Genomic DNA, 19,850 nt, shown 5'->3' on the forward strand with positions numbered 1-19,850 from the left:
AGACCCGCTGTCCCACAATGGACGCTACCTCTCCAGGGCGCAGTGGGCGTGGAGGCCAGGCCCAGCTCCAGCCCCTCCCGCAGCTCCCCCGCATGCTTCACCAGCAGCCGCAGCAGACGCAGGGTCGCCATGACGATGATGTCGTCACTGCTCTGCTTCACGCTCTGGTTGGACAGCAGAAGTTTCGGGTCGTCTTCGTCAACAGGTACCTGCAAATTGCGCATAGCAACGGTCAATACAATGGCATGAATGAAATTCAATGCGAGAGCCAAACCAGCAACCATACCTAAACATTCCTTCCTGACATTTCGGAATAATCAAAATGCTCATCTCAAATACCGATGTTCTCAAACAACCTCTTGGCATCTAATCCTTATATAAAAGGCCAGAAGCCATTGTTCCAAATCTCTATTCTTTCTGCAAATTACATATGCAAATCACACTGCTGCTCATTCTCCAGAATCAATTGTTGTTCCTTTCAGAGAAGAAAATGCAGGTTTCAACAAAGCAGAGGAGAGACTACTTTGTATGCTAATGTAGTCTTGTGTGAGTGTCCATTTTAGTTGATCCCTAGCGTCAGACAAAGCTGACATAAGATTTACACTGAACTCTGGGGAATGGTGGCAGGGAGGAATGAAGAGAGTCCAGTCTCTTTCAAATAAAATCTAAAATAATCATTTCAATTACATAACAAGCCTAAAATGACTTGAGACTGCCACCTGGAAAAACCTGCACTAAAGAGCAAGAAAACGAGCATAATTAATTTATAAGAGCAGGAGGCTCCCGTATCCGAGCATATTCTTCCGGAAGAAAATGGAAATTTCATATTCACTGCTTGTTCATTTTGGCCCGCGGTGCGAGAATTGCCTCCACCATACGGTCTTGTCAATACTGCATGCTTGCCTTTACCCCAGGCGTCACAGGTTTCCTCCAGCAAATACTTAAAACGTGCTGTACAGAACTGGATAGTGTGGGGCCCTTCATGCGGGAGAACTTGCCTGTCCGGCATTGAGCTTGAGAAAGGTGAAGTAGGCCCGGCAGGAGATGCGGTACAGGCTGAAGATGCGATCCACCACCCGCCTCCACACCCTGATCAGCCCCTCCATCACCCCGTCCTCCACGTCCGAGAGCCAGGGGCACGAGCTCAGGAGCTGCCTCCAGATCACGTCCACCATGTCGTCCTCATCGTCGTCCTCGTTCTGGAGGGCCATGTCTTCGTCCTAAACCAACACACACCCACACACTTAAATCACACAACCAATCCTTTTCCAACACTTTTCCCACTCATCTTCCCATGGTGGAGAAAATATTCCAGGACGTGCTGACCTGAATGCCAGCTGGGCGACACATGGCTTGGCCGAGAATGCTGAAGATGGTCTCTTTGTCCTCGTCGTTGGTACATTCTGGGAGCAGCTCTTCGATCTCCTGCTTCTCGCCAGAGAGCAGAGGCACTCCCTCGCCTTGACTAGAGAACAGAACGCCCCGTGCTTACAACAGAAGTGTTTTTACACATCTTTATCTCGAGAGACACGCTGTTCCACAAGTCTCAAATGATGTAGCCATGTTACCCTCAACTAAAATCTGCCGATACCAACCTGGCATTATCCACCACTTTCCTGCCCCATCGGTAGGCCCAGCTCGCCAGGGCAGCCCAGGATTTGGCCAGATCAGGGGCCTGAACAGTGGAGAGCTGGTACAGCTGTCCCAGGACAAAGTCTGCTTCCCCCACACCAACACTCACTTCCAAAGAGAGAGTCCCAGGAGTGAGCAACAAGAGGAATACACTTGCACTTAGGGTCAGTTATATCCTATCCACACACTATGACAAAGACAACTGCATTATAAAAATAAAAAAAACGTTATTTATTATTTTATGTGTACCCATCACTAAACAAGATCGGCATGATTTGCACTGCAGCCTCTCAGCTACAGCACACATTTGGTCTCAGGGTGGCGGTCGAGCGCGATACCTGTGGTCTCGGCAGTGATGCGTTGCATGGCCTGGTCCTCCACGGGCAGCTCCAGCAGGGCGGCGATGTTCTTGCTGAGGGGCGACAGGCTGGGGGAACCGGCGTTCTTCTTCACCGCCTGCTTGAGCTGCGGGGTCAGGTCCTTCCAGTCGGCCAGCAGCCACTTACAGAGCGTGAGCACGGAGCGGCAGGCGGCACGCTCACTCTTCCCAGAGCGGCAGTACGACAGCGCGCACAGGCTCAGCATCTCCATCGCTGAGGTGGTCTGACCTGAGGGCGGTTAGCGTGCCGGACAAAGAGACTTTGGCTCAAAATTCCACCTCAAAGCAGCAATAAGCAAATAAGCTCTAAGCTCAAACAAGTACCATGCACATGAAGTCTAACATTTCAGACTAAACACAATAAACTTTTTAAAGCTTGTAAAGTCTTCATGGCTTCAGGAAACAAACAGGATTTCTGTGACTATAGGCTGAGGGTAACGCTTCTCCTGTTCCCGAGCCCCAGAGGGTCCACTGACCTGCAGTGCAGAGCACCTTGGCCTTCTCGATCTCCAGCTCTGGGCCCCACTTCTCCCCCACGGTGCCCTCCAGGGACAGGCACTTGAAGACGTTCACCAGGTCGGCCGCCCCGGAGCAGCCCTTGATGGGGGTGTCGCTGCACTGGCCGAGGAGCCGCGTGGCCAGGGCGATGTTGCCCTGTTTGCGGGCAAACTTCACCGCTGTGAGAGACAGCTCCACCAGGTGGGAGTCGATGGGAGCAGAGGACCCTGCAGGGGGAGCATGGTAAACAATGCTCAGGTCACACATCAAGACTCTCGGCCAGAGAGAGCTGGAGGACACGTGCAGAAGGGTTAGCCTTACCTTTGAGTTTGATGGACAGCTGCCTCTGGAACATAGTGTACCTGAGGGCGTGGAGCCAGGGCTGGACGTCCTGCTGTTTACAGGTCCCCAGCGCCTGAATGCACAGCGGGATCAGGCAGTCCTGTGGGCCAAACATTAGATTAAACACTGTAGAACGTGAGCTGTGGCGCGTTCGGGCAGGAGACTGTGCGAGACCACGGCTACCGCACCTCTGAGGAGAGCTGGCTGCTGAGGGAGCTCTCCAGGTAGGTGGCGCAGTGCAACTGCAGGGTACTCATGGTGGGCAGCGCCCCCGACAGGGTGAGGGTGGACAGCCGCAGAGGCCCGAGAGAGACGCGGCCTGTCTGCTTCAGGTACTTCACCAGAGTCCTGCAAGAGGAGAGGCCTCAGTCACAAACCAGAGAGCTCTCAAGTTACACGGACACTATACAGTAAAGCAGGATAAATAATATTGTGATCCTATTTGTAAGTGTAATTGGCTATAAATGCTGTAAAATCTCTAACCAGACCACATAAGTTCAGATCTTGCGAAAAAGCCAGTCCTATTGCCAACTCACTCCGTAGTGGGAGGAGTCTTCTGGTCCTCCTCGTTCTGACTGGCAGATGTAACCATGCCCACAGCGCTCCTCAGAAGCTGGACCTCGATGGCCTTCTGCAGTTCGGTGGGGTCTGGACTGAGCACGGCAGGAAGCAGCCGCTTCAGGTCTGAGGTCACAGGACACACACAGTTCACCGAGAGCACAGACAAGTGTGCGTGCAGCCATCACGATTTTCTCCCCTTCCCTCAAATGGAAAACATGGAACACACAGACTCAAGTCAGCCTTGGTGATAAACCACCTGGCAACATAAACACATACCAATCTTGTCCCTCGAGGTGGAGTTGAGGAACCCAAAATCCTCGCCAGGCAGGAGTCCCAGCTGCTCCTGACATTCTGAGAAATCTCCTTCCTCAAAGCTGCTCAGGGCCCTGGAAGACAACGTGAGCAGAAAATAAATGTTACGGCCCTGCATCTGGTGCGGGAATCTGTACCTCACCAGCCCTTTCTGCAGTGCTGACCTGATGTAGTTGAAGTCTGTCTTCAGGTTGATGGTGGAGCCGCTGGACACTTTCTTCAAGGCCAGCACGCTGGCCTGCCACTCCTGCACCGACGGCCAGTCACACAGCGCCACGTAGCACTCACAGGTCTTATTGGCCAGGAAGTTCAAAACCTCCGGGGAGCATTCGCTGGGCTTCAGAAGCACCGTCTTCCTGCCATCGCCTAGAGAACCAAGAGCAAACGAGCAATGACCCACCAAGAACACTGCCCCAGTGTTCACCACGGCTGCATTAAAATGCCCCCAAATCCTCAATGTAGCGCTTGTGTACTTACATGTGCATATATGAACAAGTCAAAATAAACATAAAAATTGATAGTTCAATTAGTCATTAATCGGAGCAGCAGAACGGTTCCAAGTGTCGCACAGGTTGTGTGTTGATGCTTTGGACCTCACCATTGCCCATGTTCTTCGGGCTGCTGCTGGCACTGTTGACCTTCATTAGGGAGCGGTCGAAGCCCTTGATGGAGCAGTCCATTCCAGTGAGGGCCCCCAGCTGCTCCTGGTACTCTGTCGCCGCCTTCTCAAACCTGCAAGCAGAGGACCGGATCAGCGCACCAGTGGGGGCCCCAGTCAGAGGCAGCCCCTCTCCCCCTGTGTGTGTGGAGCGGTGTCCCTCACCGTCCCTCAGCCTGCAGGGCCACGGAGCCCACCCAGCCCAGGCTCCGGCCGGCCACGCTCGTGCTCCAGGCCGCCAAGCCCTGGATGGCCTCCGGGCAGCGCAGCTCACAGAGAGCCTCCACCAGCATCACCACGGGGACCTCCATGTCCGACACCTGGGGGATCAAACACTGCGCTTAGAGCCAGGGTCAGCACTGACCAAACACTACATTTAGAGCCAGGATCAACACTGGCCAAACACTGCGCTTAGAGCCAGGATCAACACTGACCAAACACTGCGCTTAGAGCCAGGATCAACACTGACCAAACACTGCGCTTAGAGCCAGGATCAGCACTGACCAAACACTGCGCTTAGAGCCAGGATCAGCACTGACCAAACACTGCGCTTAGAGCCAGGATCAACACTGACCAAACACTGCGCTTAGAGCCAGGATCAACACTGACCAAACACTGCGCTTAGAGCCAGGATCAACACTGACCAAACACTGCGCTTAGAGCCAGGATCAGCACAGCCCAAACACAGCGCTTAGAGCTAGTATTGACACAGACCAAACACTGCGCTTAGAGCCAGGATCAGCACAGCCCAAACACAGCGCTTAGAGCTAGTATTGACACAGACCAAACACTGCGCTTAGAGCCAGGATCAGCACAGCCCAAACACAGCGCTTAGAGCTAGTATTGACACAGACCAAACACTGCGCTTAGAGCCAGGATCAGCACAGCCCAAACACAGCGCTTAGAGCTAGTATTGACACAGACCAAACACTGCGCTTAGAGCCAGGATCAACACTGACCAAACACTGCACTTAGAGCCAGGATCAGCACTGATCAAACACTGCACTTAGAGCCAGAATCAGCACTGACCAAACACTGCGCTTAGAGCCAGGATCAACACAGCCCAAATAATGTGCTTAGACCCAGGGAAACAGACCAAGCATTGCACTAAGAGCCAGTATCGACACAGCCTAAACACTGGGAATCAACACAGAAACCTACAGAACATACACTGCACTTAGAGCCAGGGACTCGACAGAAACCAAGCTTTAAGTGCACAGACCACCTCCCAGAGGCAAACTCCCAGAGCACACTCACGTGTGGGCTGCTGCTCTTCATCTCCGCCAGCAGGTCGAAGCCGTGCCGCACGGTGACGGCCGGCTGGCCCGACAGCAGCCCCACCCGCATCAGCGCCATGCGGATCCGCGTCAGCCAGTCCTGGCAGGTCTGCCGGTTTGTGTAGAAGAATGTCCTGATGCCCTGTGAAAGGAGGGGAAACGCATCAGCACCACGGACTGCAGAAAAATAGGGACTACGTGCCAGTTATATCACCCACTGACTATCCATGGGCAAGCAGCGTTTTGAAGCCCGGAAAGTCCAAGTTTACCACCATCATGCTGTACTATTTGGTGCCAGAGACTGCCCAGTACTGAAGCCGAAGTGGTTCCTCCACTAAATCTGTGGGAGTAATCACCCCCTGATTCAACCACAAATTATTGCTGTATTGTCTTATAAACACAATAATTTAAAGAAAAATTGTCACATGGAGGCATTAGACAAAGAAAAACTTCTTGTGGCAAAAAATTGACTTCATATTTTGACCGCAATTCTACCATAGACTTTACATTGAAAACTGGTCTGAATGACCTATACGGGAGCCAACCACAGTGGCGCTAGTGAGCACCATCTCTCAGCATGACCAGGAAATGAGCTTTATGAGGTGCTGGCTCCTCACTGGGAGCAAAGTCCACAGAAGCCACCTCACTGCAGGCAGAGAGAAAAACAAATACTGCACAAGCATAAGAATGCGAGACCCGGGTGGGAGTTCCCGCGGGCCGCAAGCTGACCTTAGGGGGCGCTGTGAGCGCGTTGGCGCAGCCCTCGTAGGCGTTGTACATGAGCTTCTCCAGGTTCTCCAGGAACTGCAGCAGGAGCGCCAGGCGCACCTGGTTGGTGTGGTGGCCCTCGTCGCTCTCGCCCCCGCTCCACTGGCTCAGCTCCTGCTCCGGGTTCAGGCTGTGGGCCGCCAGGCTGCGGATGATGCCTGCGGGGGGAGAGGGTCGGGATGAGGGCCCTGAGAGCGCGCGCTAGCGCCAACGCTAACGGAGGCCCTGCCGGCGCCCCGGCGCTCACCCTCGATGGTCTGGAAGGTGTCCTGCGCGCGACCCAGAGGGGTGCGCAGTTTGGACAGCACGGTGAACTGCGCCGCCTCCCACACGGCCCACTGCCACAGCACGGCCTCGGTCTTCAGCAGAGCCCGCGGGACGGTCGCCGCCTCGCGCTTCTCCAGACGCTGGCAGCTGTGGAACAGCCGCTCCAGCCACGGCTCCTTCCTGCGCACAAAGCATAGGACCCACGTCACCCGACGACTGTAGAAAGAACAGGACCCAAGGGCCTGATATGTCACCCACTGACTGTCCACAGCGAAAAGCATCGTCCAGCCGCAGAACTCAAATTTACCGGCGCCGCCATGTTGTATAATTCAGAGCTAGAGACTAAGCAGTAGGGAAGCAGAGTGAGCACCATCATGAAGGCCGGGAAATTATCTTTGAAAAGAAGCCCGGTTTTGGCCTCTTTACACCGTGCACGACACCTGCTGCAGATTTCAGCAGCGCGGTGCACTTTCACATAAACCCAGCCTTGATCACAGCACAACGCAGTAAAATAGAAAGCCTTAAACTCCACACAGTCTTATACAGACCTTACTGAAGGTCGACAACAGAACAAAGCACAGCCAAGTATCTGCGTGCGGCCGAGCATATGTCAGCAGGTGTCACACAAATACTATATTTTCCCCCAAACCTGCGACTTACCCCCCGCGGTGCACGGTCCCATACAGAATGAAGCTGATGAGGTCAGAGAAGTCCTGTGGGTGGAAGGTGTTGCTTGGGGCCTTGCTCATGTGTCGGCGGATGGCCAGAGAAATGTCCTGAATCTCCACGCTCCCCCGGTTACTGTCAGTAAAGCATCGGCACCAGTCATTCTCAACAGGCATAAACAACCCTCTTCTGCTACAGAACTACTTTAACGGCAATGAGGACAAAACCGCGAAAAAGCTTATTGGGCGATTCCCCACCGCCAGATAAGCGGATAAAACTGTTTGTGCTTCCCTTGTATTCTTGTGGTGGTTAAGCTGGATTTATACTTGATACGAAGGCAAACACAGTAAAAATCAGACAACAGTTTAACACCACCTCATATGATTGTGTGTATACTCATTGCGGCTTCAAACTGTTCGCTTAGAGACACCACACCAGTGGGTGCAGACAAAGATTTTATAGTTGTGATAAGCACAGGAAATGCAGAAGCGAAAACACTGCATGCGTTTTTCACAACAAAACCGAAAACAATGGCAGTGAAGTATCAAAAATTTGAGCAGATGGAAGAGGAGTTCATTATTTAACACAGCAAAAAAAGAAAGAAGAAATAGAAAAAGAAAAAAAAAAGAATAAAGAAGATGCTATGTTCACCAGCAGAAACAGACAGGACAGAGAGCATGCCATTTCAACTAAACTGATGAGTTCTCATAAGTGAATGCGGGCGCCAAAAGGATATTTTACACGAATAGCATGCAATCACCAAGTTGATGTGAGAACTAGTCTCGACTAGTTTAGCCAGGAGTGACATGCACACTGACTCGCTTTCGTGCCATTTAGTTTACATGAGCCAACAAAATTTCTTTCTTTTTTTCAGAAAGCAAGAATACACCCGGCTTTCAGCGGGACTTTAAGCGGGACAGACTGACAGAAGCTCACCTCAGCACGACATCCAAGGGGATGGTCTTCAGCAGTTTCCCGAAGGCCTGTCTCACCCGAACAGCCGAGTGGACCAGCTGCACCCGACACACGTCCACACACCTGGAGGGGAGGAGGCCGGTCAGTGGAGGTTCAGAGCAGAACGGCTGAATGACATGACGTGTATGACGTGCATGACGCGCTCGGTGTGGGCGATTCGGCAGCCGTACCTCTGCAGCAGCTCGGTGGACATGGACGGGGACAGCACCTGCAGGCTGCTGCAGGTCTGCAGACACACAGGCGCTTCTTCATTCAGGGCTGGAAAACAGGAAACAAGCAGGTCTAAGGAACTAACACCTAGCAACATGCATAAATAATCAACTAACAAAAAAAGCATCGGTTATTAGAGTGAGAGTGAATTTGCCCTTACCGTTTGCGAGTAGCCCTTTGCAGAATTTGTGGAATGACGGCAGAGAAAAGAGAGGAGTGTAGGTCTCTGATTTCTTCATCACAAGTGACACTTCCAGAGCCCAGTTCAACAGCAGCCTCCTGTGGGGATGTAAGAGGCCTTTCGGTATTACACTGATCCATCTGGCTAAACTCTAGACAGCCGCTAAGAGTACAACATTACACTAGAGTGCCCTGCCCTTTCTACCGTTTTGCGCCGTTTAACACAATAAGCAAATGCCAATGAGTCTCCTTGACCTTCTGGATCCATAAAGCCAAAACGAACATTTGAGGCATTAACAAATTCTCAAACCCAAGCCGACGGTTTGCTTGCAAGTCAAAATAGCTGAATTTACATTTTTTGCTATTTTACCCTTGGGTACTCTCACTTCTGAGCAATACATCAATTAAATTTGTATTTCATATTTTATTTGAAAAGACTTCAATTTGACTAAATTCTACAGTTCACTCCAAGAATAAACATGGACCATCGTTTATCCCTTTCAGTCCCAAGAGTGCCATATGGCACCTAAGCACAACTACCATAAAATCTCAACAGTGCCAATATAGCACTCAAAATTTTACCTTTTCAACCAATCAAAATAACTGCTATACTGTTGTTCTGGGCTGCTATTAAAACCCTACTAAATTCTCAACTTTCTTAACCCCCCAGGGATTTGGGTAGAGTCACTTCATATTGGGCTTGTGACTGACGGGGTTGAGGGCGGAGTGCAGAGGCGGAGTCATTAACGTGATTGGAGCAGGGGGCGGAGTGACAGGTGACCGTACCGGGCCTCGGCGTACAGGTGCTCCTTGGTCAGCAGCATCCCCAGCAGGCTGAGAAGCGTGGTGAAGTGCTTCTTGGTTGCCGTGGTAACCGTGCTGATGACAGCGCCGTCGAACAGAGAGGGAGAGGACGAGCTGAGGCTGCTGGAGATGAAGTGGTCGTGCCTGCGGCAGAGAAAACAGCGGTCGTGTCGCGCAACAAACCAGAGCCACCGACGAGGAGTTGGACGGCAGACTGCGGAGAGCGGGAGGAGCCGTACCTGGTGCAGTGCGAGTAGAGGGTGTACAGAACGGCGTACTGGACCACTGGGTGGTACACAGCCAGCTCGGAGTGCACCACCACCAGGTTCTGACTGAGCAGCGCAAACACGGTGGGGGACAGGGCCCACATCTGCAGGAGCACAAACACAGCCACAGCCATTAAACAGGCCCGCTACACCCACCGCACTGCTATCTGACCACAGGACCCAGGAGGCGAAGCCACTGACCCCGATGAGGGAGTTCTTGGTGTTGCCGATGGTGGTGAGAGCGCTGAGGCTGAAGATGAGGGTGAACTCAGCCCTCTCGGGGGCCAGCTTGGTGTGGGCGAAGGCCGGGTGCTGGATGTGGGGGCAGGCGCTCTGCAGGCCCAGGGGGGAGAGCAGGCTGTCCAGGGCACAGCCCATCTCCCCCAGCACCAGCTTGTACGCAGCCTCCAGGATGGGAATGTTCTTCAGGCTGAGGACCGCCTGGTACACGGTGAGCGCTGCGGCCATGACCTGAGGCAAACGCAGGCAGGGTTAGGGAACACTCCGCTGCTCTACAGACACCGGCAGGAAGGAGCTACTCCTCCAATCACAACATAGGCGCACTCAATCCCTCCGACTCAATGAGGGATCAAAATCTCAACCTACAATCGTTTAGCAGCACGTGTGTTCAGGGAAGTGTAGCCTGGACCTCGGTTTTAAATCGTGGCCGACAGCGCTAATCTCGTGGCCCTCAGGGCTAACGGTGGTCCTCAGGGCTAACCGCCGCAGGGCTGCTCACCTCTTTCTCCCGGTGGAAACGGAGCTCCAGCAGCTGGGAGTCGGGCGCCAGCAGCTTCTCCACGAACGAGGAAGGCAGCTTGGTGTTAATCTGGTCCACAATCTGCACCACAAACCATAGGAGGGGATTCAATCACGCCCATGAAGTCGAGATCTATAGCCTTTAGACCGAAGCGCTACGTTTACCAGCAGAACAAGATCTACAGCCTTTAGACCGAAGTGCTACGTTTACAAGCAGAACAGGGAGGGGTGGGGCAAACATCTGCCGAGGAGGAAGGCCCGGCAGTCTGCAGGCGCGACACACGCCATAGAGACACCCACCTGTGTGTTAACACACCCAACAGTAGCACTCAGCAATAACAAATCCTGGTTTCTTTAAGCGTAGCTTCGGCAAACTTTTGAGCGATAAATGCCACAGCCCTACTGAAGAGGCGCTAGTTTACACCAGCGTGGCCCTGCCAGGCTGCTCTTCCCAGCCTGACGAGGTGGAGGACGCTCTTACCAGCGTGAGGAGGTTGAGCACGGCGATGCAGTACTCGGGCCCACAGGCCTGGCAGCCCTCCAGCTGGTTGAGCCCGTAGGTGATGACCGCGTCGGTCAGGTGACTCATGCTCGAGTCCACGCTCAGCAGTAGCACGCACACGCACTCGTTGGCCGCCGTCAGCACCCCCTCCGAAAAGAACACCTGCTTGGCCGTGGTGACGCACGCCAACACGCGGTTCAGCACCTGCACCGGGGGGCCAACCGCAAGTCAGGGGTCACATTCAAACACACAAACAAACTAAAACTACAGTTGGTAGAAATTGGGAGTGGGGCGAGAGGTTTGAGGGGTTGACCTAAGAGAATGGTTGATTTTAGTGACGATTGATTCGTCAAAACAATGCAGCCTTAAAGCAGAGGAAGCGCTCACATCGGTGACGTATGCCTCGGTGATGGGAGGACCGCGGACGGGGTTGAAACGCTCGCCGATGCTGCGCACCACGGTGCTGAAGACCCGCAGGAGGGCCGCCAGTTTGGGCAGGGACACCGAGGGCGGGGGGATGTCCTCGTCCACAGACTCCCCCGAAGCCACGTGACTGAGGTCCTGAAAGCACCGACATCGAACAACACCGTCATACAAATCAGCCGTGACCGCCCTACCCTCGGAGCCTTTAGACAAACTAAACTGATCTAGGATGTTGAACTAGAACTAAACTTATCTAGGATGTTGGACTAAACTTAGCTAGGATGTTGAACTAAACTTATCTAGGACATTACACTCAGACACGCGTAGTAATACCTCTGCATAAGCCTCCATGTCTTCCAGAAACTGCCCCAGTAAGGTGGTGGAGAACGCCAGGTCTGCCACCCAGAACTGCTCCAAGCTCTGCAGCCACCCTGCGGATCCACAACACACACGTCAGACTTTACCTCACCGTCTGCCGACTGGGGGCTGAACAAATAGGCCGGACGAGCCGTGCTCACCGGACACCTGCAGGGTGAGAGACGCCTTCTGCGTGTGGTCGATATGCCACCCGACCAAGATGTCCACCGTGTCCTGCAACAGAGGGCACATCGAGGGTGAGGGCGCACCCTTCGTCTCGGCGAAGGACCTCACGGGACGGACGCAAAGACGGAACGGGCGTGCTTACCCTAAAGTTGGTGCTGAAGATGTGGGGGTAGCAGTGCGCCACCTGCAGGATGCACTTCACACTCTGGCACAGCAGCTCCGGGGTGTCCAGGTTCTCCAGAATGGACTGCAGGCTGCTCATGACCAGCTGAGGGAAGGGTGCAGACACACAGTTACAGAACGCACTTACTGTGGGTAAAGCTCGAGGCCACGCCAACGGGCCTTCAGGCAAGCTCCCTACCTGCATTACTGATGAAAAGCCCTTCCTCTCCCCGGCTGTCTCCAGAGCCTTGTACGTCGCCACCAAGTAGAGCATCTTGACCTCGTCTTTGGTGGACGCGCTGAACTTCAGGAAGATCCACTTGAAGATCTTCTCGGCCTCGTAGCTGAGAGAGGCGCAGAGCAGGCCCAGGGAGCTGGCTCCCTCCTGCCTCAGCTCCTGTAGCAGTTTACTGCTGCAGACCCAACATGCACACATCAGCTCAGGGGAATTCCAATACCCCACTTACCTCCCAATACTGCCAGTTGGGGTGGAAAAACTTGTTTTTTTGTTCACACATTTCAATGTGAACATGAACATTTGTCAAAAGAACAGTCAATTCAGAAGCTAATACCTTTCATTTAAAACGTCGTTTAGGGCAGTCAGAATTGTATCCAACTGCTTCGCCAGGACCTGTGGAGAAAAACCATATCTGCTCTGCAAAGTATCTCAGCATTTCATGGCAAGAGAAGCCTGAAAAGTAGCCTCTAAAAATGAAGGGTTGGGACACTTTTCCTTTTTTATGCAATGGTGAAAAAACATTGCTTTGGGGTAAAGCATACATATGACATATCTAATGTTGTGATGCAAGTCCAAGCTGCATTTTGGTAGCAGTGCTACAATATTTTGTACTTTTATTTAGCTTTTTATTTTGAATGCCCAGTTGTGTCTGTTCACATTCAACACTGGAACCAAAATAATCCACTGGGTAGCACTGGCGCCTCAGTTTGACTGTCCACAGCTGGAATAGGTAGACCATTAATAGCATCACACAGAATGCAGGTGGCAGCCCAGATCACATGCTAAACTGGACCAGCGTGAACCTCTCAAAAAACAAAATCAATCATCACAAATCAGCGTGAAATTCCAAAGTGACCATCAGGTGATAAAGATGTGCTCTTTTCCCCAATCAAAGTTCATCTACCAGTTAATTATTGCTGATACCAAGGCAGACATGGCTGCTCCACCTACCCCCAGGAACATGCAACTTAGCATCTAACCAACTCTGCTACATCCTCACAGAAAACCCTTCCACTGTGGCCTCAGTGCTGGCTACTCCACAGGAACTGCCCATCCCTCCATCACTGAAGCACCAGTTGTGCTAGCATTCGCAAGTCATTATAGATAAACGACGCGGTAAAAAAACGGCCCAAGAGGATCAGCTCTCGACTGGAAAAGGGGTATGGCTAAGTTATCACAAAATACTTACAACGCCAACAAGGTTTCAGGTTCTGTGGACATCGTAAATTGCTTCCGAAACGAGATGCAAACGGACGAACGACGTGAAAACGGAGCGGAGACGCGTAACTCACCGCTCTGTTCTCAGAGTGCTGAATGAAGTCTTTCAGCTGCTTCATGGTGGCCAGTCGGCGGTCCCGGTCATCCTCCCGGGACACCCTCCGCAGAAGATTGGCCAGCCGAGACTCATCTGAGTGAGGCAGAGATCTATCTGTGAGGGGCCAGAGAGGGGGGACGTCATTCCACTGCCTGCACATCGTCCCCAGCCCGGCGGGGGGGTCTGGCACCTACCCTGTGATTTCCTCATGTCCTTTGAAGCTAAAGCACGGTTTCCATGCTGAAAACTGGTAGAATCCCCGGTCACATTGTTGACTCTCAGCTCTTGCCCCAGTGTCTTCCGATGAAAAGCGTTTTCACTGACACCTTCATCGACTTCATATCCACCTATTGGGACCAAGGGAGACGCTGAATCAGCTGGATAATAATGACAAGGAAAGGAAACCGAGCTGATAGGGCAATGACAAGTAACTACAGTCTCACTTCCTGTGACTTCAGGAAAGTTGGAAAAAAAACCGGGGGACTTTTGATGAGTTATGAATGACAAACAAAAACCCAAATGACATTTTTGCCTTTTGAACAGCAGAGTAGACAGATTAAATTCTTGCAATTCCAAATCTGAGCTTCCATTATTGCACAAAGAGTCATAAAAGCAAAGAACCTATTGATCCTAAATTGGCACAGAATCTGAAATGTGTCGTGTCATCTTATCTCTCAAAACAACTTCAGCAGGAGCATTCCTAGCCAAAGTGCCCGAGCAGCAAAAGCAAACATGAAACATACCAGTACATTCAAATCCGTCAACAGCCTTGAATTCCGTATGGTTAAAGTCATTTCACAAATGTTGAAATATCATGAATTCTAGTTAGAGGATGAAGCTTCAAATGGCTTTGAATACTTGTTTACAAATCAAATTGTAAAACAGCAGCAGAAGAAACAGGTTATCCGAATATCTGTACCATTTGCCCCTGAAAAAGCAGATGGCATAACCCTAAACCTTTACCCTCAAGCAACACAATACATTATAAAGGAATTAAACCAGAAGTCAATTAAACGAGTGCAGGTATTCTCATTAACTTTCACTTTCGAGGAAACCACACCCTGAGCTCATAAGCCTCTACCAACAGTTTCTTTTTCTATTCAGTACCTGCAACACAGCTATAGCTGCCAGACTCACAAAGGGAAACTATCTGGGAACCTAAACATAGAAATGACAGCACACACATATTATTAACCACTCCGCTTATGACTGGGTGTCGATGGAGGCAGGCATGGTCGATATGGAGGGTAATCACAGTAGAGCAGTAGTGAGATGCCAGAGCACAACTGAGCTGTTGTACAGACACAGAATATGATGACAGATTCCAGAAGATAAAATTTTGCACTGCTGTTCAAAGAGCCTACTTTAATTTGATCTACAAAGAAACGTAGCTAGGCAAGGCAATGCAAAATGGGGGACATGAACAGAGCAGGACTCTTTCAGCCGGCACGAGCGCTGGCGAGGTCAGGCACGCACCGCCTTCTCCGAGTGTGCCGGTGGCAGCGAGGGCCTCATCGCGTGGTGGCGGGGAGTCGGGCGGGTCAGAGAGTGGCGTGTCGAAAAGCAAGGCTACGCCGCGGTCTCTTGTGGTACTGCACGTGGCGCCGTCCTGGGTGGCTGCCGCACGGTCACCTCTGCAACACAAAGTCAGGCAGTCAGCCCAGCCTAGCCTGGCACCGGGAGCCATGGCGGCTCTGAGCACCGCAGCCTGTCTGAGTCTGACCGGGTGGGCATTCACAATGCACCAATCAGCATGACTGCTTACTCGGAGGCTTCCTTAGCAACCGTCAAAGCTCTGCAACAGAATGCCATTTAAAGGCACTTAAGACCATAAGACCACTGACTGAAAATAGAATATCAGCAGTTGATAAGGGTATATGGGGTGGGAATCGGTATATGCCTGATGAGCAGTTAAAATATTCAACTGGTTGATATCGCTCTGATAGCAGAAAAGCATAGTTCATATCACAAGCTGGATTTATTTATACAGTTCTGTGCAATAATTTTTAAAAAGATTATTTTATTGTCACAAACACTGAACGCCTCAAGGAATAATGGGGAAATAACTGAAGTAAATCTAAAAACGTATTTGCAAATGAATATTTTCTCACATAAGGCATAGAGAATGTTACAAGATGTATTCATTTTTGCTTATTCTGATCATTTCAGAACTGTCAGCAAATGCAAATTTTCACAGGAAGAAACAAACTTCTAAAAACATCTGTATCACCAGGGGAATTGTCAGATATGGTTGAGCAAATATCTGAAACTGGTGTCAGCTCACAAAGTCTATCAGTGCACATCTGCTGATTTCTAATCCTGCCCAAACTGGGAAAGAGACACAGAAATCAAATACTGCAGCATTAAACAATGTACATTCACAAATGCTCACAGTAGCCCATGTTTTGCTACACAGCAACACACAATTAAGCTAAAAGTCTGTGACAGCTTATACAAAAGTGTCAATAGTCATTCGTATTAATGAATTAGTGATGATGCAGGTTACAAATAACTAGTGTTTTCAGACAGAAATCTTGACATAACAGAAAAAAGCCTCTTTGCCTTTAATTTCATAATTCAAACTATTAGAGAATCTTGAAACGTGCCCTTTGCATTAGTTGAAAATGTTTGGACAAACCCTTTTGAAAGAGCAAGCCAACATTTCTTAAATATAAAATATACCATGGTTCACATAGCGCATATTGTTCACTTAAGCATTTTGAATTGCAGTAGAACAACAAGAGAAAATATAAGCATGCAGTTATTTTGCATTTGCTTTCTATCATGCATTTTTACAATGCACTTAAAATGCAATAGTGAAGGGAAAGATTCTACCAAAATGCATTCAATTGGTGTAAATAATACAGTGAATTCAGTGGCAAAAAAATACTAGTTTGCATAAATCAACATCCAGACTCTTGTAAGAATGTTTTGATCTTGCAAAAACTGTTTCAACTTGAACACGTTCTGCAATTTACATTCATTCACACCTTTTTAACCTAAATCTGAGTTACAAACAACAGATAAGCTCTTGTGGGACTTCCCACTTGAATGAGAAATCCCACTGTACATGAGCTATGTCTTCCTCATGAGTTTCATTTACTGACAACACTGCATTTTGCATGTTCTTTCACTTTCTGTTATGGAAATGCTTTTTAGATGAAAGTACCTTGAATTGTAATGCCGGAAAAACAGGCACGTAATAAAAAACACATAACGGTCAGCTTGTCCGTCTTTATCAAAGCTGCTGATAATTCTTGACCTGACTGTAAATAGAACATAGTGCACTATCAGAGCATTCATACATTAAAAGAATACATCTCCCAAACATTCCTAGGCAGATAGCGGACTTTATATTACTAACTTTTCAAAAACTGATCGCTATATCTCCATATTTATTTATAAACATAAAGTACTGCAAAAATGGAATCATGAAAGTTGGAACATGTACCCAAAGCTTTCATTTAAATAGCTTTTAATAAAATGTAACATTTTATATCAGAAAACTGCATGATCAGACTCCTTCTAAAGTAATGCAAGGATATTTCAGCACCATCATACCTTCACATAAACAATGCATAAACTGTGATGGTTAGCAAATGCTATGGTATAAGCAGGGGTGGTATTTCAGGTAAGAACATGAAGCGCCATTTGAGTGGTCAGATTCCCTGAAAAAAAGCTTGTGCCCACTGCAGTGCCTGGCCACCATACTTGCCCATGGAGCCAATGACTCACAGTACTGGCTATGATGATTTTAAATAATCGAAGAGCCTTAATGATGAGTGCATAGTTCACACAAATTATTCAAAACCTCAGTACACCTCTAACCAGGTTCAAACTATGCAAGACATCTTAAAACCCCATCTCTACATTAATGAAAGCTCTTGGCAATGCCAGCAACTTCCAGTAAATAGCAAGGCTGAGCTGAACTCAAAGCTGTGCTCCCTTACAGACAACTTCGCAGGGCTCCAAACAATGCTGTATATTATTCCTGTTTATTTTTATTTTTTTTACTAAATAGACAACTCAATATAACTATAACTGCCATACAGATATTTGTGTATTTCACCATGCAGAAATAGTGTGTCGGTTTGAGCAGTTAGCATTTTCACCAACCCCTCAAAGGTGTATACGATTTACCCCTCAGAAGACAAAACGGTTTGCATTTTAGCCTGGAACGGTTACAAGTATAACACACCTAAAGGTGCAACCAGTTTAGACACGCCCATTATAATTATTCAGAGCTCTGATCATATTTGTTTCATGAGTAGAGCAGTAAAGCTTATCACAATTTGGACCTAAATTCACCAAAAAATGGCTATGGTGACATCGGAGTACCCGAGATAGGCACGGTCAGCTTCCGTTCCATGCATGTCTATGGTTCAAAGTCCTTCTAGACTAGTACCAAAGTTAAGTTTGAAGTTCATAATGGCAACGAAATAACAAAATCGCTGTACACTGCAAATAAAAAAATGTATTGTAATTGCTCATCCTTGAGCGTAATCTTAACTTTAAATTAAAAAATATCTTGTTTAGATTCAAATTAGCTAGAGACTATACATTCAAATCCATATGATAGGCTAAATTACAACACAACCACTAGCCAAGCTAGCCAATCTCGAGATACCAGGATCATGCAACTAGCTAGCTAACGTTATCTAGCAATATTTTTATGTGATAGTGGTACTCAACTATAGTCTATATGGAGTTAGCGCTACCTTAGCCAAATGGTGTCTTCTAGGTAACTAACGTTATACAACATGTAACGTTACCTACTGCTAGTTGATTTGTATCAGCATTTCAGAAAAATTCAAACAATAACGTTAGCAAACGTAAACTAGCAACATTTTTATTAACGAGCACGCTGTTCGCCAGGTAGCTGGTTAGCCACGTAGCTGCCGTGTTACTAGCTAACTATAGCATAGCTAGCTAGATCGCTAGCTACCCACCTATCGAATAACCAAATCGAACCACCACAGAACATGTCATCTAAGTTAACTATACAAATGCAAAGCAGCAACCAGGCACCATTTTAAATGTTCTTCGAACAGCTCCTTTAAGCTAGCTACAAACGCATGCATTTTGCTAACACGTAGCTAACGATAGCTGCAGTCAGAAGTCTGGTAACTTAGCCATTGCAAACTAGCTAGCTAGCCTGCGAGCTTCACAGGAATAAGGCTGGTAGCGTGTCCAATAATAATGACTTGCGTTGGCGTGTAATTGATTGATTCGTTCGGAAGCCACTTAGCTACCTGTCCGATATTGAAATAAGACACGTAGCTAGCATTAATGTAACAACATCAATAGCTAGCTACATATACATACCAAGTAAAACAGCTAGCTAACAACAGCTCATTTGGATGACTGTAATGTCGCTAGCAAGCCAACCAATCTGATCAATAGTGATTTGGTAATACAATGCGGCCCAAACCAAATAACGTTTGCTAAGTAGCTTGTGACTGAACCGTAAATCGATTTAGCCAACTCGATGCTTAAACATTTGCCAGAACATCCGTAAAATGTTTAAACAATTAGAGTTACTAGCTAATACCTGCTGGTCAGAATTATAACTTGCTAACGGTAACGTTAGCTAGCAAGGAAGTGATTCGCCAAAAATCTTCTTCCCCGACAATCATTTGCTACACAAGAATACTTGGTTAACTAAACAGCTAGCTATCATGTTTTTTGGTCAACCGTCGTTGTCTACTCTGAACTCAACGACATAATGAGCTATTCACATTACATAGCTCGTCAAATATCCAAATAACGTGGACGGAATGGGCCATGTAACTAGGCCCCGTGAATCCTCGTTCTATTTTAGATATATTCAACCGTGGTGCGATACCAACCTGGGCTGCCAATCATTCCACTCTCGCTGCAGTTTGTGGGCGCTGTTTAGCCGAGACCCGAGGGCTCTACGGCTCATTACCTTTGCGAGGACAGCATGACCCGCTCCTCTATACAGGAAAAATCCGTGTACAGACTTCTACTTATGATTTTTTTACTTTATGTCCATAAATTAAGTGTTCGCGCATCCGACACGACTGCATTGACAGTGAACGTGATTCTTGATTTTCGAGGTTTCGCTCCCGCTTTCCCCGCCTCCCACCTTG

General features: G+C 49.0%; 1 protein-coding gene across 4 annotated transcripts in view; it reads right to left on the minus strand.

Moving 5' to 3' along the window:
- The window catches only part of smg1 (SMG1 nonsense mediated mRNA decay associated PI3K related kinase), a 38,830-nt gene extending 18,980 nt beyond the window's left edge, over positions 1 to 19,850 (minus strand). For 2 of the 4 annotated variants that reach the window (XM_061225450.1, XM_061225441.1), the window contains exons 1-35: positions 19,587 to 19,850; positions 15,214 to 15,371; positions 13,932 to 14,084; positions 13,715 to 13,851; positions 12,757 to 12,815; positions 12,384 to 12,597; positions 12,165 to 12,290; positions 11,998 to 12,070; positions 11,813 to 11,910; positions 11,444 to 11,617; positions 11,036 to 11,260; positions 10,535 to 10,636; positions 9,997 to 10,266; positions 9,769 to 9,899; positions 9,512 to 9,673; positions 8,706 to 8,824; positions 8,506 to 8,593; positions 8,297 to 8,398; positions 7,355 to 7,495; positions 6,675 to 6,874; positions 6,389 to 6,585; positions 5,640 to 5,801; positions 4,548 to 4,702; positions 4,323 to 4,456; positions 3,889 to 4,090; positions 3,689 to 3,798; positions 3,388 to 3,535; positions 3,040 to 3,199; positions 2,831 to 2,951; positions 2,488 to 2,736; positions 1,971 to 2,240; positions 1,596 to 1,740; positions 1,327 to 1,465; positions 999 to 1,220; positions 29 to 209 (exon numbers count right to left, since the gene is read on the minus strand). In XM_061225450.1, the coding sequence (XP_061081434.1) occupies positions 29 to 209; positions 999 to 1,220; positions 1,327 to 1,465; positions 1,596 to 1,740; positions 1,971 to 2,240; positions 2,488 to 2,736; positions 2,831 to 2,951; positions 3,040 to 3,199; positions 3,388 to 3,535; positions 3,689 to 3,798; positions 3,889 to 4,090; positions 4,323 to 4,456; positions 4,548 to 4,702; positions 5,640 to 5,801; positions 6,389 to 6,585; positions 6,675 to 6,874; positions 7,355 to 7,495; positions 8,297 to 8,398; positions 8,506 to 8,593; positions 8,706 to 8,824; positions 9,512 to 9,673; positions 9,769 to 9,899; positions 9,997 to 10,266; positions 10,535 to 10,636; positions 11,036 to 11,260; positions 11,444 to 11,617; positions 11,813 to 11,910; positions 11,998 to 12,070; positions 12,165 to 12,290; positions 12,384 to 12,597; positions 12,757 to 12,815; positions 13,715 to 13,851; positions 13,932 to 14,084; positions 15,214 to 15,371; positions 19,587 to 19,663 (5,404 nt within the window). In that variant the 5' untranslated portion in view covers positions 19,664 to 19,850. The remainder of the gene's footprint in view (positions 1 to 28; positions 210 to 998; positions 1,221 to 1,326; positions 1,466 to 1,595; positions 1,741 to 1,970; positions 2,241 to 2,487; positions 2,737 to 2,830; positions 2,952 to 3,039; positions 3,200 to 3,387; positions 3,536 to 3,688; positions 3,799 to 3,888; positions 4,091 to 4,322; positions 4,457 to 4,547; positions 4,703 to 5,639; positions 5,802 to 6,388; positions 6,586 to 6,674; positions 6,875 to 7,354; positions 7,496 to 8,296; positions 8,399 to 8,505; positions 8,594 to 8,705; positions 8,825 to 9,511; positions 9,674 to 9,768; positions 9,900 to 9,996; positions 10,267 to 10,534; positions 10,637 to 11,035; positions 11,261 to 11,443; positions 11,618 to 11,812; positions 11,911 to 11,997; positions 12,071 to 12,164; positions 12,291 to 12,383; positions 12,598 to 12,756; positions 12,816 to 13,714; positions 13,852 to 13,931; positions 14,085 to 15,213; positions 15,372 to 19,586) is intronic. The other 2 variants (XM_061225468.1, XM_061225459.1) reach the window with 2 other exon arrangements.

The sequence above is a fragment of the Conger conger genome, chromosome 2, assembly GCF_963514075.1.
Source record: "Conger conger chromosome 2, fConCon1.1, whole genome shotgun sequence".
Lineage (NCBI taxonomy): Eukaryota > Metazoa > Chordata > Actinopteri > Anguilliformes > Congridae > Conger > Conger conger.